Below are 18,638 nucleotides of genomic sequence, written 5' to 3' on the forward strand. Positions count from 1 at the left end.
TCCCGAAGCCGATGTGACAGAGGTTCATGCCAAGCTGACTACTAGATTAGGATAAGATTTCAAAAGGTCATTCTTAAAGACGTTTCTCACCTAAAGCGACTACTGGAATTGGGTGACTAGGGTGATTCGACTATCGTCACCTCACGCGCGGCGTAGAATAAGGGGGTATGTGTTCAGATTCAAACATTCTTATGCAGCTTCCCAGCAAACATTTTTGTAGGTATATTTCTCATCAACTTTGTTATACATTTCATATACATTATAGAAAATCGTATGAAACTCGAAAAAAACAGCATATATCTACCAAAGTGGAGGCAATATATAATAGCGCTAGCACTAAATTTTACTTCGGAGGTCCGGACTTCCGACTTTCGAAGGACTTCCGACAAGGAAAAGTGAAGTACTAGATTGTCGGAAGTCTGTGTTTTGTTTCCAATTCACCAGCGACGTTTCTAAAAATGTTATTTAAATTCACAATACATATGTGCATATTGTCAACTTCTGGCTAAAGCAGAGATGCCAATGTGCCTGATTTTTCAGGATATGCCTAATTTTTCAGGATTTGCCTGATTTTTCAGAATTTCCCTGATTTTTGAAAATTTGCCTGATTTTAGCAAATGCGATTGAAAACAGGGTAGAAGAGATGAGGGCACACCGAGCACCCGAGGCATAATGAGAACTACGCTTTTCTGCGAAAGTGCGTATTTTCTTAAATAAATTTTCATGAGGATTTGTTTCGTACTTCCTATAGTATTATTTTTCACAAAAAAAGGAATCTCCTTATCATCTTTACAGAGATATTTAAAAAAAACTAGCTTGGTTCTCAAGTTACGAAAATATTATAATTTTTGAGCACCACGAAATAAGCTCTTATGATCTTAAAATAACCTTGATCTATAATGTTCGCACTGCAACATGATGTACACATTGTTTCTCAATTTTTACCATCAAAAAATTTTTGATTTTTCACTTTTATCAATTTTAAAACACGTTTTTACTTAAATTTGTTGACTAGGGGCATATAGAGCACCATATTATCGAGGCATAATGAGCATATTCTGCCGTAGAATCTAGCAGCGAGTTAAAATTGATTTATAGCGCCACACCTTGACTAGTTTTCATCCGACAATTTAGCCTATTGGTAAGGTGTCGGAGAGGTAATCAAAAGACTAGAGTTAGATTTCTGTTCAAGGTGATTTTTTTCCATTCACAATTCATGATCGATTTTTTTATTGTTACATTATACGGCTAGTAGCATCATCCTCCGAACAAAGCACTTAATGTATGAGCGTGCGTGAATTGTTTGTATTCTACAAACAGACCTAGATTATTTTGTTATTGCTTTGTTTGATGAATCTACGACTCACCTGACTTCATCGAATTGAATTCGCTGCTAGATTCCCCGGCAAAAACGCACATCTTGCTCTGATTAATGGTGCTCATACTGCCTCAGGGGGGGTTCTTATTATGCCTCCACAGTGGCTGGTTTTTAGCTTTTGGCAAAAATTTTTAAAATGCATTTTTTAACGTTTTCATCTAGTTTTTCACGTTTCAGCCCGTTAGGGAATAGGCTTTTCAAGTGTCTGAACACGAAACAATAATGTAACCTCCATATTATAGCTATTTTCTATGGTTAAATAACCGTTTTCCTTAAGGTGGCCATTATGCCCCCATCTCCCTTAGTAAGGAATTGAATTAAATGCCATTGCCGAAGTGTAAAAGTAAAATGTGGCTGAATCTAAGCAATCGAAACTCGAAAGATTCTTTTTAATTCCTATTTAAAAAAAAAAAGAGAATTAGGGGAAAAGTTCATATAACGCCCCATGTGGCTAATACGCGCCACCCTTGTTTTGAAGAATCTGAAACATTTTAAGCCTGAAAAATGTTACCAATTTGTTTTAAATGCTGTGATTGGTCATGGCAAGTTGGCAAGTATGAATTTTTCCTTTAAATGCCCCTGTGTCGTGATAGTTTCACAATTTAGGTTTTTCTTCATTTCGATCAAAACGAGAGAGAAAAACGAATAAGACAATATTTTCTGACACATCGATAGAGGAGAATCTTAACTATGATTTTATGCTAAAAAACATTCTGAACTCGGTAAGGTATGCTTTTTATGGGTATGTTCTATCACGGCCCATGCGCTCGTTATAACGCGCCAATCGTAGTAGGCTGAAAAAAGAATTAATTTTTCAAAAAGGCCAATTTTCATTGAAAATGAACAAAAAGTCTAAAAGCATATTTTGAACGGTAATGAGCCCAAAAAATTTGTTCTGCATTTTTTTTTTAAATTTCTATTAGTCCAATTTGATTTTCTTTTCAGTCAAAGTGTCTGTAAGTATTGGTGTATTTTCGGTCTTCGGCTGCTCTCGGATGTGTTCGGCTGCTAGGCGCGTATTGAATACACAGCGGCGGGTATTTGCAACACAGTTTTGTTCTGTGGCTTTAAATATGGTTTTAAAAAATCAAGTTTTTGAAGAAACTATAGCAATTTGAGTAATAAAAAACCATAGGCATTTGAAGAAAACACTTTTCTTCAACGATTACACCCATTTTTAACACAATTTGTACGTGGAATACATAGAAAATCAGCGATTCGCTTAGGTGGCGCATGTTCCCCTAAAGGGAATCTTTCGATTGCTTTGATTCAGTAGAATTATTTCACAAGGCAGACTCACAACACATATTAGAGTGAAAATGTGGAGCGTTTACCAAAAAAGAAGGTCATCACTTTGAGCGAAACTTCCGTTACTTTAACGTTGCCTGATTAAGCCTGATTTTTAATTCATCAGTTCCCTGATTTTTGAAAAAAAATGTTGGCAACTCTGTAAACAAAACTAACTATGCTAAGCAATCGCTAGCTCAACTGACTTTCCTAGCATCATTAGGAAGCAATCAGGTCAGTTGTGCAACATGCAGGGAAAAATGACCCTGTCAGTTAAATTCCCTTGAAAAAAAAATTTTAAAAAAAATGTGCAACAATTCTCGAGAGAACCCTGAAACGGGCCGCTCGGTATTCCACATGTATCAATTATATTTTTAAGGTTAGATGACGCGCGTTTTAAGCGATTTTTAATTAAATGTAAAAACCATTTTTTTTTCGTTTTCTCCACAAATTACCCTGTAATGACCCTTGACAAAAGTACGAGTTACATGGTTCTCAAAATTCGATTATCCTTTATTCAAACCAAATTTGAACCGTTATACTGCACCTTTTTCCGTTTGATTTGATTCGTATGTAAAACTCTATATTGAATAAACATTGTTGTTTTCCCTGAATCTCTTCCACATATTTCGAGAAAACGGTCACCAAAAGCGAAAAAAGTTTAGCTCGGTACAAAATGTGGTCCTTCTGTAGAAACTCTCAGTTGGTTATCCCATCAGGCATAATGTACCTAAATATAAGTATGGTTTCCAATCGAACCACAGTGAACGATATATACGATCAGCCGGTTGTCGCGTAGTTTTAATTCGGTTTCCGGTATTCGCTTAATTCGAATTTGATTTTCGGGTTTTCCAAAATTACGATTCTTCCGGCGACTATAGAAGAAAGTGTTACGCGAACTTATTTCGAAGATTACAGAGGACTCTAGTTTTTTTTATTAAAAAATACGTTGGATTCTACCGGTCTAAAAGTTGTGCAATCAAAGACTCTTACCCTAAGAAAAACTTCCCAATGGTAAAATACTTAGAGAGCGCAAACAATATGGAACAATCTTAATCCTCTTTAGACGGGTCGATAAGCCTCTGATACGCGATCATACCAGTCACACAGTTTGTGTTCAGAACCTAACCCAGAGTTTAATCAGCTAAGTAACCGAACTGACGAATGTTTTGTACCCGCCAATCGGCAATCTTCCCCCTCCTCCCCCCTGCCAAATCTCAACGCCTTTTCTAGTGAACGTAACGGAGAAGACGCTCCAAGAAAGCGAAGACGAACTGAAAGATATACTCTCGAATGCGATCTTTCTGAAACCGATTGCGTCGATTCGCAGTTGCAGTATTCTGCACTCGGTAGAAGATTTGAGCACGGATTCGACGTGCGTTTACAAGAAGCGTGCCACCGGGTACGACTCGCAGCGCAACAGCAAACGGCTGAAGCAACGACCAACTGCGGTAAGCACCGAGGATGCGTACAACCGACTGAACCAGGGTTTAGCGCAACCTCCAGAGCTGAAGCTGGCAGCGAAGGAACTGCAACAACAAGAACCGCCACCAGCCATGAACCAACCGGGGGCGCTACTTCTTCAACCACCACAGCCTGTTCAACAGGCCGGCCTGGGACTTCTGGAGCTGGGCGCATTTGTTGAAGAACGGAACAACAACCCGGCCAGCAACAATAACAACTCGCTGTCCCAGAACAACAACCGTGGACTCAGCAAAAGTATGATCATCCCGACGCCGGTTTGCGATCTGTCGAACATTTTCGACGACGATTACGAAGACTATGAGCCTGATTTGTTGGAAAAGATTAACCAGTAGGTTTCCCTTTGCGAATGAGTAGACTCGAGATATTAATGAGTTTTAATCTCTGCTCCCAAAACAGGTACCTGGACATATTACTGTTGAAGGATATAACGTTCATCCTCATGTGCCTGTCTGTAACGCTGATGTCGGTCGGGTGTCCGTACATGCTCTACTACCTGCCGGCTTACGCGATTTCCGCTGGTAAGTACAATCTAATTTTTATCACTCACCCCAGATGCATTGAGGATGTTGACTCGTTTCTAATCACATGGAATGATAGTTCATCAATGGTTAATCCTGACGTGTCAAATAATTATGAAACAGTAAAGTTCTGTCTGCTTCGTCATTATTAACACTAAACATACCGACACTTTGTATATACCTATTCATACCGCGAGCAGTCAAATGACGGCAAACACTGTTTTCGCTAAAACTCCCCAGCCAACATGAAATCGTAAAAGAAATCATCGTCAAACTCTTATATGGGTGCAACTCAAATCGGATTCGTAAATGTGTACACTTAACATTCGACCATATCGTATATTCATCGTAGAAGGTGTTAAAATCAAACGAAATACGATTTAGTTACGATACGTTGAATGAAGTCGTATTTAGTACGGCCGATGCGAAATGAAATCCAATAATAATCGCATAAGATTTCTTAAGACGTATTTTATTTGTACATGAAATACTTTTGTATCTAAATCGTAAACGACTTCAGATAGATTCGTAAGGAATACCCCGTAAACATCGTTTATCGTATCAATTTATATATTTTATAGAATGTCACATTAAGAGGCAAATCAACGTCATCATCGTATAACCGGTCACATAGCCCACGAGATAAATATATGTAATGCGATCAAATCAGATTCGTAATAGAGTATACTTATCAATAAAGCATCGTATTAAGCGGTCATAAAATGGCAGATGTTTAAAATACGTTGCATCGTGATGCTGACTGCAGTTCCCGCCGGATGTATATGTGAATTATTGTGATAAGTGAATATCGGATGAAGTAATTGAAGAATAACATCACTTTGAAGGTAAGCTAAGTCATTTTAGTTATGATTTATATATTAACGATCTTTAATTTTTTTAAAGATATTTTTTACTACAAAGATTTATGAATATCACAATCGCTCAAAAACATTTATTTTTATTGAACAGAGCTATGATGGCGAATGGTGCGTTGTCAAAAAATTGATTTCTCTTTTCGTTCTTTTCTCATTTTTTTGTTTACATCGGCATTTCGTGTTTACTTTCGCGTCACAGTTGCTGCGTAAATATAGACCAGGAATCGCCAAAGTTGTTGCGAAAACTGTTAAAAATGTTTTTGCTGCGTTAGCGAAATTGTGTGGATCCGCCGTAAAAAAATAAGTTCTCGTTATATGTTGAGGTAACCGCTACAATTCACGTTGGTGCATGACAAACCGGCTGCTGCGCCGCAAGGATGTGCTTTGCTGAACCAAGTAGGAAAATCCGTGCCTAATTAGCCACCATGCCCAAAACTACCCCCGCTATTATCTCGTTCGCTTTCCGTACTACTTCCGTTTGTTTAAATTGACCGGCTCTGTGCTGATCTACGACAACATAGACAAAGCCAAGAAGCTCGAACCCCAGCACCAATAGGAACCGCACAGATTGTACGAAAAGAATGTTAGCCGATGCAGGACGCAGCGCAAGATCCGTGTTCAGTTCCCCTGCTACTATCTTCGTATGGTAAGTGCGCATTCTACGTTTTCATTAGAAAGTGAATTTTAGATCAGAATTACTTCTTAGATTCTAGACTGACTCATTGTCCAGAGTTCAATTAAGAAGCAGATGAATATTATAGAATTGTAAATCTTTTTGCTGTGACATTCATCTGTCAACAGATAGCGGTAGATTTTTTGTAATTCGTCCAAATAATCAAATTTCACTAATTTTATTATTATCGTTTTACAGGCGCTTCACGAATTGAAGCATATGAACGTGAGCAATCTGATCGAGGTTTTCTTGTCCCACACGGATAGGAAAGCTATAACGATATGTCACCAAGAAACCGGTCATGATGAAAAGCCTATCTTCACAGGAAACCGCTACAATTCGTACCAAGGCGGTTCGGAAACCGGCTGCCGTGCCGTTATCAAATGAGAAACACTACACGATCTTTAAGGTGAAAAAAAAAGTTTTCTAAGATTATAAAAAACATTTTTATACCTCTATTTTAGATGGTGTTGCAAACAGGAAGCTCCTTTTTTACAAAACCGAGTCACAATCGGATATTTTACAACATCATCCGACATACACGTTTCATCCGACAGTAAAATGAGTATCATCCGACACAATGACATATTTTACGGATGAAACACCATCAATTTCTGATGCTGACCTTGAGAAACTCTATCCATTCTCATTTTAAAACTGGACGATTGAACTGGAGAAAACTAAACTGGAAAAACTCAACAGATAGCAGAATGGAAATTTAAGGATGAGCAAATACTTTATGTAATTACCATTTGAAATCATAATGTGAATGACGTTTTTAATTATGTAATTAATAACTGATTTTTTTTAACTATTGCAGGTTTCATTACACTGCATTACTACACCCACTCTCGCCGAAAAAATGATGACAATAAACCACTGGTTGTCGAAATGCTCCGTTGATGATTACCTAGCTATCGAGAAGGTCGCGGAGCGCGTAACTGTTTCATCAAAGGAACACAATAATATCAACAATAAGGTACTTTTGTTTTACAGTTCATTAACAATTCAAAACATTAATCATCTGAGTCAGAAATTAAAATTTCGAATACAGTTCCATCTTCTGATAGCTACGAATTAAAATAATTTAAAATTTAAATCTTACCTAAAACTGGAATTCTTGTTCTAAATAAACCTAGATTTCTGAACGAATTGTATCTGTAATCTTCTCCTGATATGTAAACTGGCACACATAGATTAAAATGTTTGCTAATTTCTATGAAAACATAAATTCATGACAACTGTTTTTTTTTCAATAGTAGATTATAAGAAACCTTCATTCCTTCTTCAGTTAATTAACAATGATTTTGTGATACCAACAATAATTATTAATGAGTTTTCTTTTTATTTTACTGATAAAAACGCACGCCTTCATAAAACGAAACTGAAACGCGTACCTCTGATATCATGGGATTGATTATGATTATTTTCACACGGGATAATCTGTGCCGTGGCCCGACCTTTCTCCCTGTACAGGATAACTATATCCGAAAATAGAGACGGCTAAGGTTGACGGAGCAACCGGGAAAGCAGCGAGCGGAACGAGGTCTAGTTCCGGTTCCGGTAGCGATATATTTGAAGCGTGAATAATTTGAGTGATATAATTTCGAATTGTTATTGTATAAGTTCGATAATTGTTATAATTGTGTAGTGCATCAAAATGTTTGTTAGAATAAAAATAAATCAAAATCAACAGCTACTTTTATTTCTACTCGTATTTCAATCACAATTATATTCATAATATGCTACACAAAGCGGTCCACAAAATCGTTTAATGGTACAAATCGTTTAAGAATGCATCCCACCTCGCATAAAATGTCGCTTAAACAGTCAGTCGAATGTGAAATGGCCTCATATCGTATACGTGTTCAACATACATCCTATAGAGTGTGACTTAAACTGCCAATCGGTGCTCAAATCTCTGAACATCGTATAACACTGCAGCACACCTCGCATGAAGGGTTACTTAAATCGCCAATCGATTGTCGGTTTGTTGCAAATCGTACAAGAATACATCACACCTCGCATAAAGTGTCACTTTGAACATCAATTGAATGTCAAATGGCTTCATATCGTACAAAAGTACAACACACTTCGTATAGAGTGTGACTTAAGTTGTCAATCGATGTAAAAATCTATGAGCATCGTATAACATTGCAAAGCTTCTCGCATAAAAGGTGACTTAAACCGCCAATCGATCGTCAGATTGCTTCAAGTCGTACAACATCACAAACCACATCGGATAAAGCGGGATTTTAACTGTCAAACATCGCATAATCATATATGTGTAAAAATCGACTCGTTCAACATCACGTACAACATACCGTCAATGCAACATAAAGTACCAAAGTTTATCACACATCGCAATACGATCGTATTTGATGTTGTCGAAGTCGTAAATCAGAAAATAATCAAAACATGTACGTATATCGCCTCCACTTTTGGTATGTATAAGCTTTTTTCTAACGTCATATACGATGATAATTATCGACATAGATGTACGTATATCTTTCGATATACCTACCAAATTGTTGGCTGGGTCCCTTGTTTCTCAACCGATTTTCACGAAATTTATAGTTTTGAAAAACTTTTAATTCGACTCAAATATGTTTCTCAGACAGTTTTCAGCTACAATCAATTATTTCTAAGTTATTTGAAGTTAAAAAAAATTTCATGAAAAAACATGCCTCAGAAAATAGGTTGTAAATCAGTTATAAAGTGCTCGAAAAAAATTTCACTTTGTGCTTCAGAAAGCTGAAGTTAGAAGCTATATGTTGCACATATGGAATACTTTTTTAAAAAATTTCTAAGATCATGGCTACAAAAAATGTACAAAAGTTGTGAAAACCCCGTTCTTTTCAATCAATCAACCGCCAAAGCTGTTCCTGTTACAGCAGAAAATTTTTAAAAATTGAATTGGAAAGTTGACGTAATTTGGCACATTTTGGCATCTTTAGATTTTTAAAATACGAAATACAAAATTTATGACGACTTTTCAAAGCTAGCTATTTTTCGAACTTTTTATCAATTGGGATTTTCTGAGGCAATCCCTACACCTAAATTCAGCTTTGCACTGGATTTTGAGTATGTTATCGTAAGGTTTAGGCTTCAAAACTATATGCAAAAGAAAGCAAATTTCATACCGGTTCTAGTGGTGTAACGACATTGGCGGTGTGATGCTTGACAAAAATATAATAAATATATTTCTGAATGTAAAACCAGCAAATTTGCACTAATGCTTGTTTGTTTTTTCGTTTCCTTTCTCCCGTCTTCGTGTGCAAAATAGCTTTGAGATATTACCACCCACTGCGCCCGTCTGCCAAGCAAGAATTTGTGCTGATTTTTCAAAATTCAGAAACTACTCCACTGTTTTATTTATCATATTTTTGTCAAGCATTGCACCGCCAATGCAGTTACACCACTAGAACCGGTATGAAATTTGCTTTCTTTTGCATATAGTTTTGAAGCCTAAACCTTACAATAAAGTACTCAAAATCCAGTGCAAAGCTGAATTTAGGTATTGGGATTGCCTCAAAAAATCCCAATTGATAAAAAGTTCGAAAAATAGCTACCTTTGAAAAGTCGTCATAAATCATGTATCTCGTATTTTAAAAATCTAAAGATGCCAAAATGTGACAAGTTACGTCAACTTTCCAATTCAATTTTTAAAAATTTTCTGCTGTAACAGGAACAGCTTTGGCGGTTGATTGATTGAAAAGTATGGGTTTTACACAACTTTTGTACATTTTTTGAAGCCATGATCTTACACTCAGAAAAATACTATTATGTATGCCATAAGATTCTCTTATGAAGTGGCGCCATAAGAAAAATTAATGAAATTCATAAGATTGTCTTATGACGCGAATGAATTCTGAAGATGAACGCCTACTTCAATGAGAGGTTGTTGCTTTTCATAAGAGATTCTTATGGAAACAGTAAATCACTTTCTAATAAGAAAAATCCTCGATATTTCATGCTGAAAACATTCACTTTATTGTTTGCCAAATTTGTTTAAAATTAAATCCTTTATGGTCACCATCAGCAGCGCATCAACAGGCTCCATCAAAGTTTTTTTTTGCCGCATCTCAATCTTCGACCTTTCGTTTTTTGCCGATCAGCTTCCTGAAAAGCAAACAAAAAATGTATTTTAGTTTACTAATATATTCAACGTTCACACCAAAAACATCAAATCGAACTTACCATTCCGGAGATAACAATAACATTTAACTTTGAAGGAAAACTATAATAACTATGAACTGGTGATAGCTTCGTACTGTTAGATGATGAAAAAAAAACTGATGCTATGAATGAATGTGTTCATCGTTTTTTCACAATGCCGTTTCTTCTATTTTTCATAAGAACATCGTATGAAAATTGAAAGAATTTCATAAGACTATTATGAAAAATTAGTTTGGACGCAAAAAAGTGGTTCATAAGATGTATCTTATGAAATTCATAATAAGATTTCCTCTGAGTGTAGAAATTTTTTAAAAAAAAATTCCATATGTGCAACATATAGCTTCTAACTTCAGCTTTCTGGAGCACAAAGTGAAATTTTTTTCTAGCACTTTATAACTAGTTCACAGCCTATATTCTGAGGCATGTTTTTTCATAAAATTTTTTTTGAACTTCAAATAACTTAGAAATAATTGATTGTAGCTGAAAACTGTCTGAGAAACATATTTGAGTCGAATTAAAAGTTTTTCAAAACTATAAATTTCGTGAAAATCGGTTGAGAAACAAGGGAGTTTTAGCGAAAACAGTGTTTGCCGTCATTTGACTGCTCGCGGTATACGGTGAATAGGTATACCACATGCGTTATTCGAAAACCGCAACACTTAAAAAAATTTAAAAAACGCAAAAATACTTGCATTTTGTAAATAAAAATAGTCCTGTCGTTAAATTTGCGAAAAAACATTTATATAAGGCGCAATCATCGTTTAAAGTTCAAAAACCGTCATTTGACCGCCTCCGGTACGTTTAGTGTTAATGTTCTAACATCAGATGGATGAAAGATGGATTCATGAAATACAATGGTCATTTTAAACAAAACGATAATCTCACATAATCAGATGACTTTGGTAAAGAAAACTATTGAAAAAACTATAAATAAACAATCCAGACCGCCAAAAACACATTGGCGATCCTGCCAATCATTGTAGCAGATACGCTGAAAACACTATCCTTCTCTAACGTTTTGCAGGTCATCCGGGCGTATAGCTCGTAAAATATGGAGATCTTGTATCCGGGTTCTTATAAGATAACCATTTTACCCCGGATGACGCGGAAGCATGAGTAACCATAGTTCAGATAAAAAGGGTTCTACTATATTTATTTGATTTCTTCTTTTTCTGTTGTCTAGTTCTTTCGCTAACCTGGCGAATTGATCTTGCAGTTATATAGAAACTGATTGGACTTCCTGGCACTGCCTGTAGCTATTCTATCTACATTTGAAACAATTATTGAGATTTAATTTTCTAATTTTCATATTACCGAAACTTTTTGCACAACTTGCACTAGCTCTTCCTTACAGACTTTTGAATTCAAAAACTATCAGATTGCTATGATCAATTTTAAAACTCCTAACTAACTCTAAGAGCAAGTTCACTGGTTTTGGGAAAAAGTGGTAGAAATTTTGACACTTACGGTACATTTTGAAAATTTTCCCATGCATAAACATTTTCAAGATCTGTGGACTTCTAGTTTTTTTTACAACACGTGTTGTATTTTCGCATGCTGTGATGCAAAAATAGCAGTATTTCTATCACATACGGCTGAAATAGAAACAGTGTTGTAAAAAAATACACCGCCCCAAAATCTTGAAACCATTTTTGCATGGTACAATTTTCAAAATGTCAAAATTTCTTCCACTTCATCCCAACACCAGTGAACTTGCTCTAACAAGATTTTACAGTGGATAAGATTTTAAGTTATTAGGTGAAGAGCTTAAGTTAGACTAAGAAAATTTTCTCAGTTGTTTTTGAAAGAAAACTTCCGTTACATCACCCACCCTGAATTGGTCAATGCAGCCACGATTGTCTTCAAAAATTTTGAACGGTTTTCCAGGGGAAATTTGTTGCAAATCTTCTAGAATTCCTTGTAGCCACAACCATTCGGAAGCAGCTACGCTTAAGGTTGCATACACTGCCTTACAGAATGACTTCGTACTGGCCCAAGACACTGTGTTTCCGAATACGTTGAAGACATAACCGCTCAAGGGAATTCCTATTTTCAGTATCCAACGCCCTATCCGCATCAGCGTACCCGATCAGTGCTGCAGCCTTTCCGTCTCGCTTGAACTGGAGCTTGAGTTTCTTCGTGCCTTTCATGTATCGGACCACTTTTTCAGCGCTTGTGAGTGTGCTTTGCCAGGTTGATTTTGAAAGCATCCCAAGTATGCAACCGCGAAGGAAATATCGGAAAATGGACCGGGGCGCTCAGGCTCCTCAGAAATAGTCGTACCTCAGCCTGATCATCCAGGTTCCTCTACCATTCTGCCAGAAAAGGTCTTCGTACTGGTCGAACGTTAACTCGTTCTCACGATTGAAATGGAACTCCTTGATAACGGTTGACAGAGGTTCGATGATTTGTTCCGGTGCGCCACGCTGTGCTGCTCCGACTTCGACCGGAATTTCCGTTGCGACGACTCATTTTCTCGCTTAATTCGTCTTCAGTACTTGAATACTCGTCGCCAAAAATGTTATGAAGGGCGAACACGAAATTTTTGCGACACATTCATCAATGCATAACTTTTTTTACCATTGGGTAAAAATCAACCAAATTTTGCACACAAACTCGAAGTCGTGTTTTTCGATTCAACGAAAATAGACACTCAGAAAAATACTATTATGCATGCCATAAGATTCTCTTATGAAGTGGCGCCATAAGAAAAATCATTGAAACTCATAAGATTGTCTTATGACGCGAATGAATTCTGAAGATGAACACCTAATCCAATGAGGGTTTGTAGCTTTTCATAAGATGCTCTTATGGAAACAGAAAGTCAATTCTAATAAGAATAATTAATGATATTTTACGTTGAAAAGATTCACTTTATTGTTTTCCGAATTTGTTTCAAATAAAATCATTCAAAGTGTCATCAGCAGCACATCAACACCTCGGCTCCAACAAAGATTTTTTTCGCCGCATCCGATTCTTCGACCTTCCGTTTTTAGCCGGTCAGCATACTGAAAGTAAACAAAAAATAATATATTTTAGTTTACAAATATATTAAGCATTCACATCAAAAACATCAACTCAAACTTACCAATCAGAAAGATCACAATGACATTCAACTGTTAAGGAAAACTTATAACTAACAATCGAAAGCTTCGTACCGCTAGACGATGAAAAACTTGACAGAATGAATGAATGTGTTCATTATATTTTCACAATGCCCTTTCTTCTATTTTTCATAAGATGTTCATATAAAAACTGAAGGAATTTCATAAGACTCTTATGAAACACAATATTACACTCTAAAAAGCGGTTCATAAGACGCATCTTATGAAAATTATAATAAGAATTTGCCTGAGTGGAGGTGAACCAACGCGAGTCAAGAGAACAAATTCTTTCCAAATGCCTGGAATTTCCTTACCTGTCGCACCGGCAGTTGGGAAAAATGTTGAACATTCACCATTCAACCGTCTCCAGGTGTTGAAGCGATTCCTGGAGCGATTAACGTTGGATCACGGCAAAGCTGGAAGAAATCTGGGACCGGAGAAAAAAAGACGGAGGGAAAGGTGAAGCGGATGATTAAAGCAAAACCCAACATCTCAAGCCGTGATTTGGCTAAAAAGATCGACATGTCGCAGAGCTACGTCCAGATTGCAAAGAAGAGAGCTGGACCACATACATATTAGGTACAGAACTTCCCAAACCGTGATGAGCGACAACAATCGACTAAGGAGACAGCCTTTCGTGACAAAGGACACAGTAAATAACGAGATCTAGAAATCTGAGTGACTCGAGAAGCGCTTTTTGCCGTTGTTGCAACAGCACGACGAAGCTCCGCTATTTTGGCCAGATTTGGTATCATGCCACTATTCTGAAAGTGTCCTGGAGTGGTATGAGGCCAATTCTGTCCATTTTGTTCTAAAGGACATGAACCCGCCAAACTGTCCGGACCTGCGCCCGGTGGAGCAGTACTGAGCAATAATGAAACGGGAACTTCGGGAGAGCAGAAAAAAGTCAAAGACGAGAAGGATATGTTAAGGAAATGCAAAAAAAACTGAGAATCTGGTACCGGATGACACTGTAAAAGGAGGGCTTCAAGCGAAAATGCGTTCAATTTTATACTCAAGGCTCCATCGATTAACTTTTCTTTTGATTTTTGAAAAAAAAAATGTATAAAACTACCTTTAAATTTTGGTTGTATTCCTAACATTATAAGAAAATTGGCATGACATTTTCGATGTCGCTATAGTTTCGTGTTCGAGCAATAATTGCAAATACGTTGAACACGTACACATTCGAGATACATATGCCCACGTTTTTTTTGTATTCTTAAAGTTGAATGCATAATATTTAAAAAAAATCACCGAAACAGCAACTTTTTTTCGCAACCTTGTTTTTACATATTTTTTACTAAAAATGTTATTATTTTTAAAAATTATATTTTCTGCCATTTAAGATAATTTTGTAGTTACTTTGTGTCATTTTTTATTTATTTTTCTTTGTTCGCTATTGTCTTAATTTTGGCGCGATTCGGTTTTGGAAAATGTGCCAAAACATGGCATATCTATCTAGCTGATCTTTTCAGTAAGCTGTGTTTCATCAAAATCGATCAACATTTGATTTTTATATGATTTTTCAAAGATTGAATAACGTTCCTACTTATTCCTGTGTATCTTATTTAGGGGTGCAACGTAAGCAAAAAATTTTCAATTTTTATTGATTTGAACTAAAACAACTGTAACTTTAATTAACTATAATAATAATTCTGTTCACAACAATTTTCTTGGTGTTCAATAAAGCTATAAACATCAAAATTGTAGAATTTCAACCAGTATGTTGAAAAAATCCAATCGTGTATTTTGGTATTTTCTCATCGAAAACGACACACACACCAGAAAAAACCGCATGAGCAATTATTCGGATTTTGCCGATTTCACGGAGATATCCAAGCTTCATTTCTTTAAAAAAAAACTCGTATTTTCAGACTCTTATTTATTAGTTAAAAGTTAAGGAATTTTGTGACAATACTTTGTATATAAAAGTGCTGAGTTATCCGATTTGTACTAGATACGTGTCAAAATGATCAGTCCTGAAGAAATTCTTGCAGAAGTCGCCAATTTCGAGGGCAACTTCCGGTCGGTGGAGTTAAGCCCAACGGCACCGGTGCCTGAGATCGACACGGAAAGCTGGCTCGAAATAGGACTGCGCAAAAACTCGATCGATGACGAAACGAAGTATTGCACCGAAAGTTTGCTCCGCCAGTTACTCAACCAAAAATCGACCCTGGACCAGTTTAAGGTGAAATTGGTGGAACGAGCCCGGCAACGAAGCACCCGGTTCGACATCCGGTCCGGACAGTTCATGAACCGGGCGGCCGTCAAAATTGCCAACGTCGATGCCATGTTCGAGTGGCGCCTGTGTCAGCTTTCGGATCAGGAGCGGCAACGGAACAGCCAGGAATTGTTCTACTTTGTGGACGTTTTCGGCGGACCGGGCGGATGCAGCGAGTACATCTTGTGGCGCAATGGTGGATGGCACGCGCGTGGTTTCGGTTTTACCACCAAGGGTGAATACGAGTTCCGGCCGGATGCCTTCCGAGCGGGTAAGAAAAACATTGATAAACGGTCATCTCTTGAAATTTTAAATTACTACTAATTCGACGCCACAGGTGCTCCGGAAACGTTGGATCCTTATTATGGTCGCAACGACAACGGCAACATTTTCGATCCCGAGAACATAATCGGTTTCGTTGACTACGTTCTAGCTCAAACGAAAGACCGGGGGGCTCATCTACTCGTTTGCGACGGAGGATTTTATATTAAGAGCAGCTCCCAGGAGATTCTTTCCAAGCGTCTGTACTTGTGTCTGGTGCTGTTGGCGGTCGGTGTAATCCGAACCGGTGGACGAGCAATAATTAAGGTGTTCGATCTGTACACTCCTTTCTCAGTCGGATTGGTGTACATTTTGTATCGATGTTACGGTAAAATATCTATCGTTAAACCGATTTCGTCGCGCCCGGCCAACTCGGAACGTTATCTGGTTTGCCAGAACCGATTGAATCGGGACACAGGATTCGCTGAGTATTTGATTTCGATCAATCAAGTAATGTGGGACAACAAGCATCTCAATTACGACATTCTGGAAATCGTTTCGAAGGACGTCATCGCACAGGATATCGATTTTACCAATTTTATTCGGGGCTCGAACGAAGATTTGGCCCGACGTCAGATCGAAGGGCTGAAACCGATGCTGGCCGCGCTCTCGGATGATTTTTGTGCCGAAAAACTTGACCAAAGGTTGCTACAAACGACCCTTTGGAAGTCGTGGAAGTTGGATCAGAACAGTTACCAATCACTGACTGCAGGCGATGGCAAGATTCGGTTCGCTGCCGAGTACGCTTTGCAATTTATTGAACAATCAACGGGGGAAAAATTTACGGTTCCAGATACTGTGATGGACGGCGCTCAAACACCGGCCAATATATTCGGTGACCCGGCGTGGTGGAGCTTTATTCCCGTTGATGTTACCAGCGATCAGGGTAAAACGGTTAGAACTATCTTCCTGAGCAAAGGCAATGGAAATACGTTTGTCTTTGATCGAGCTGAGAAGGGATGGAAACAGATCAAGGAATATCAGCTGGTGCTTTCGCCGAAGACTCTGCTTTATGGGGAAATTGTCGAGGAGATTTTTTTCAAGGTCCTGGCAATGTTTGGAATTGTATTTTGCTCTTTTAATTTACAGAATTTCTTCCATTGCAGAATGATGAACAGAAAATCTCTCTTGCGTTGCACATAATCGATGCGATGATGTTGGGAGGTACGGACATCCGGCACGAGTCGCTGGCCAAACGGAATGAACTATGTGCAAAGTTTGCCATGGCTCACAATCGTCCATTGGCGGCCGATTGTAATGCAGGTGACGTGAAGCCCATTCCGGTGCGCAGCAAAACACTGATACCCATGACCGAGATGACTAACTTTTTCAACAATTTATCCGTGAACGAGTTGAAAAACGGTACCAAAGTGTTGGGAATACCAGTCCCTCCGAACGCCCGGCAGGAAACGAAACGATTTTACATCCCACGAGGGTTGCTATTTATTCCGCATCACCATCCATCCAAGGCCGAGCAACTGGACTTTGAAACGAGCCTTGTGTCGAGACATTTGTGGCTCTGGTTGAACACCACCCAGATATATTCTTCGTCACAGTGTTTCGATGTCGACCGCAGAAAGGGTCTTGTTTATCGGTACGATATTGACGAGTTTTTGGAAAAGTTTGAGAAAAAGAAAATTTGAATTTGACCTTATTTTTAATCACTTCTAAGAATATCGAAAGTTAATCATTGTTAGAGTTGAAGCTTCGAATTTACCATGAGATGAATTATTTTTGATAAACGCTGGTGTTAATATTTTATTTCATTGTTTACGAAGTTGCTTTAGAAATCGATCGCAAGGCTTCAATTATTGATTTATTGACTTTTTAATTCTCGATCGTAACGCTCATACCTAAACGTTGAGTTTTTCTTGATGTTCACATACAATTTATAATTGTTTCCGGGTTTTCGATTTGTAATGTTAATGAGATTCTTTGAATAACGATATGTATCGCTTATATCTTAATTATCGTTGGTAGCCAATGTAGCAAAATTGTTATTGCACCGTTTCAACTGTTGTATGATTCGATTACAATAAAACGTATACTAGCCAATTGCGATTCTTCGGCGTTTTTCTGTGCGTCTTCCATCGATCACAATTTAGAACTGCTATCAGCCTGAAGATTGTTCCCGAAGAAAGTGAAATCTTAATCTGATTTTCGAAATATGTGAACTTATACCGGTGAATGTGAACTAACTACTCTGAATTCTTGAAATTGAGGTCTAAATTCTGAGTTTATTTTTTTAATCCCATTTATTTATTTTTTTTTTTCGAGGGATTTTAAGCATCGATATCGAATTGAATATGAATTCTGGTTTTGACATCTGACCCTCGACTTTGAATGTTTTTTTTCTGAATACAAATTTTCTAATAATCATGACTAAGATTACATATATTTTGAATTACGGTTCTGAGTTTTTGATTTTTTTTTCGCTGATTCCAAAAATTATAAATAATTTAATTCTGATTTTGAATTTGAAAATTTGAATAAATAAGTATAATTCTTTTTTGTTAAAATTTATTTGGTCCTTAGGATTTTAACATCTGGATATCATTCGTCCCTCAAAATAATTATAATTCGATTTTAATAAT

General features: G+C 37.3%; 2 protein-coding genes and 2 long non-coding RNA genes across 5 annotated transcripts in view; 3 read left to right on the top strand and 1 right to left on the bottom strand.

Moving 5' to 3' along the window:
- LOC129748152 (uncharacterized) overlaps positions 1 to 18,638 on the top strand; it is a 98,505-nt gene that overhangs the window by 71,863 nt on the left and 8,004 nt on the right. For both annotated transcript variants that reach the window (XM_055742658.1, XM_055742657.1), the window contains exons 6-7: positions 3,899 to 4,478; positions 4,547 to 4,668. In XM_055742658.1, the coding sequence (XP_055598633.1) occupies positions 3,899 to 4,478; positions 4,547 to 4,668 (702 nt within the window). The remainder of the gene's footprint in view (positions 1 to 3,898; positions 4,479 to 4,546; positions 4,669 to 18,638) is intronic.
- Positions 4,685 to 7,889, top strand: LOC129748168 (uncharacterized). The gene is made up of 5 exons (XR_008737665.1): positions 4,685 to 6,189; positions 6,415 to 6,625; positions 6,681 to 6,957; positions 7,037 to 7,195; positions 7,693 to 7,889. It is a non-coding gene; the product is annotated as an uncharacterized LOC129748168 (long non-coding RNA).
- LOC129748174 (uncharacterized) lies at positions 13,248 to 13,765 on the bottom strand. The gene is made up of 2 exons (XR_008737670.1): positions 13,484 to 13,765; positions 13,248 to 13,403 (listed from the first exon to the last, which is right to left on the bottom strand). It is a non-coding gene; the product is annotated as an uncharacterized LOC129748174 (long non-coding RNA).
- LOC129748154 (cap-specific mRNA (nucleoside-2'-O-)-methyltransferase 1-like) lies at positions 15,335 to 18,269 on the top strand. Its single transcript, XM_055742664.1, has 3 exons — positions 15,335 to 15,994; positions 16,061 to 17,088; positions 17,151 to 18,269. The coding sequence occupies exons 1-3, from the start codon at positions 15,472 to 15,474 to the stop codon at positions 17,685 to 17,687; spliced, it is 2,088 nt and encodes a 695-aa protein (XP_055598639.1). The 5' UTR covers positions 15,335 to 15,471; the 3' UTR covers positions 17,688 to 18,269.

Source organism: Uranotaenia lowii, chromosome 2 (genome assembly GCF_029784155.1).
Source record: "Uranotaenia lowii strain MFRU-FL chromosome 2, ASM2978415v1, whole genome shotgun sequence".
In the NCBI taxonomy this organism is placed as follows: Eukaryota; Metazoa; Arthropoda; class Insecta; order Diptera; family Culicidae; genus Uranotaenia; species Uranotaenia lowii.

Excerpts from the sequence above, each read along its gene's own strand:
- LOC129748154 (XM_055742664.1), top strand. The coding sequence starts at position 15,472 with ATGATCAGTCCTGAAGAAATTCTTGCAGAAGTCGCCAATTTCGAGGGC. Across the intron at positions 15,995-16,060 it reads GCCGGATGCCTTCCGAGCGG|GTGCTCCGGAAACGTTGGAT; the intron begins GTAAGAAAAACA and ends TCGACGCCACAG. Across the intron at positions 17,089-17,150 it reads TCGAGGAGATTTTTTTCAAG|AATGATGAACAGAAAATCTC; the intron begins GTCCTGGCAATG and ends CTTCCATTGCAG.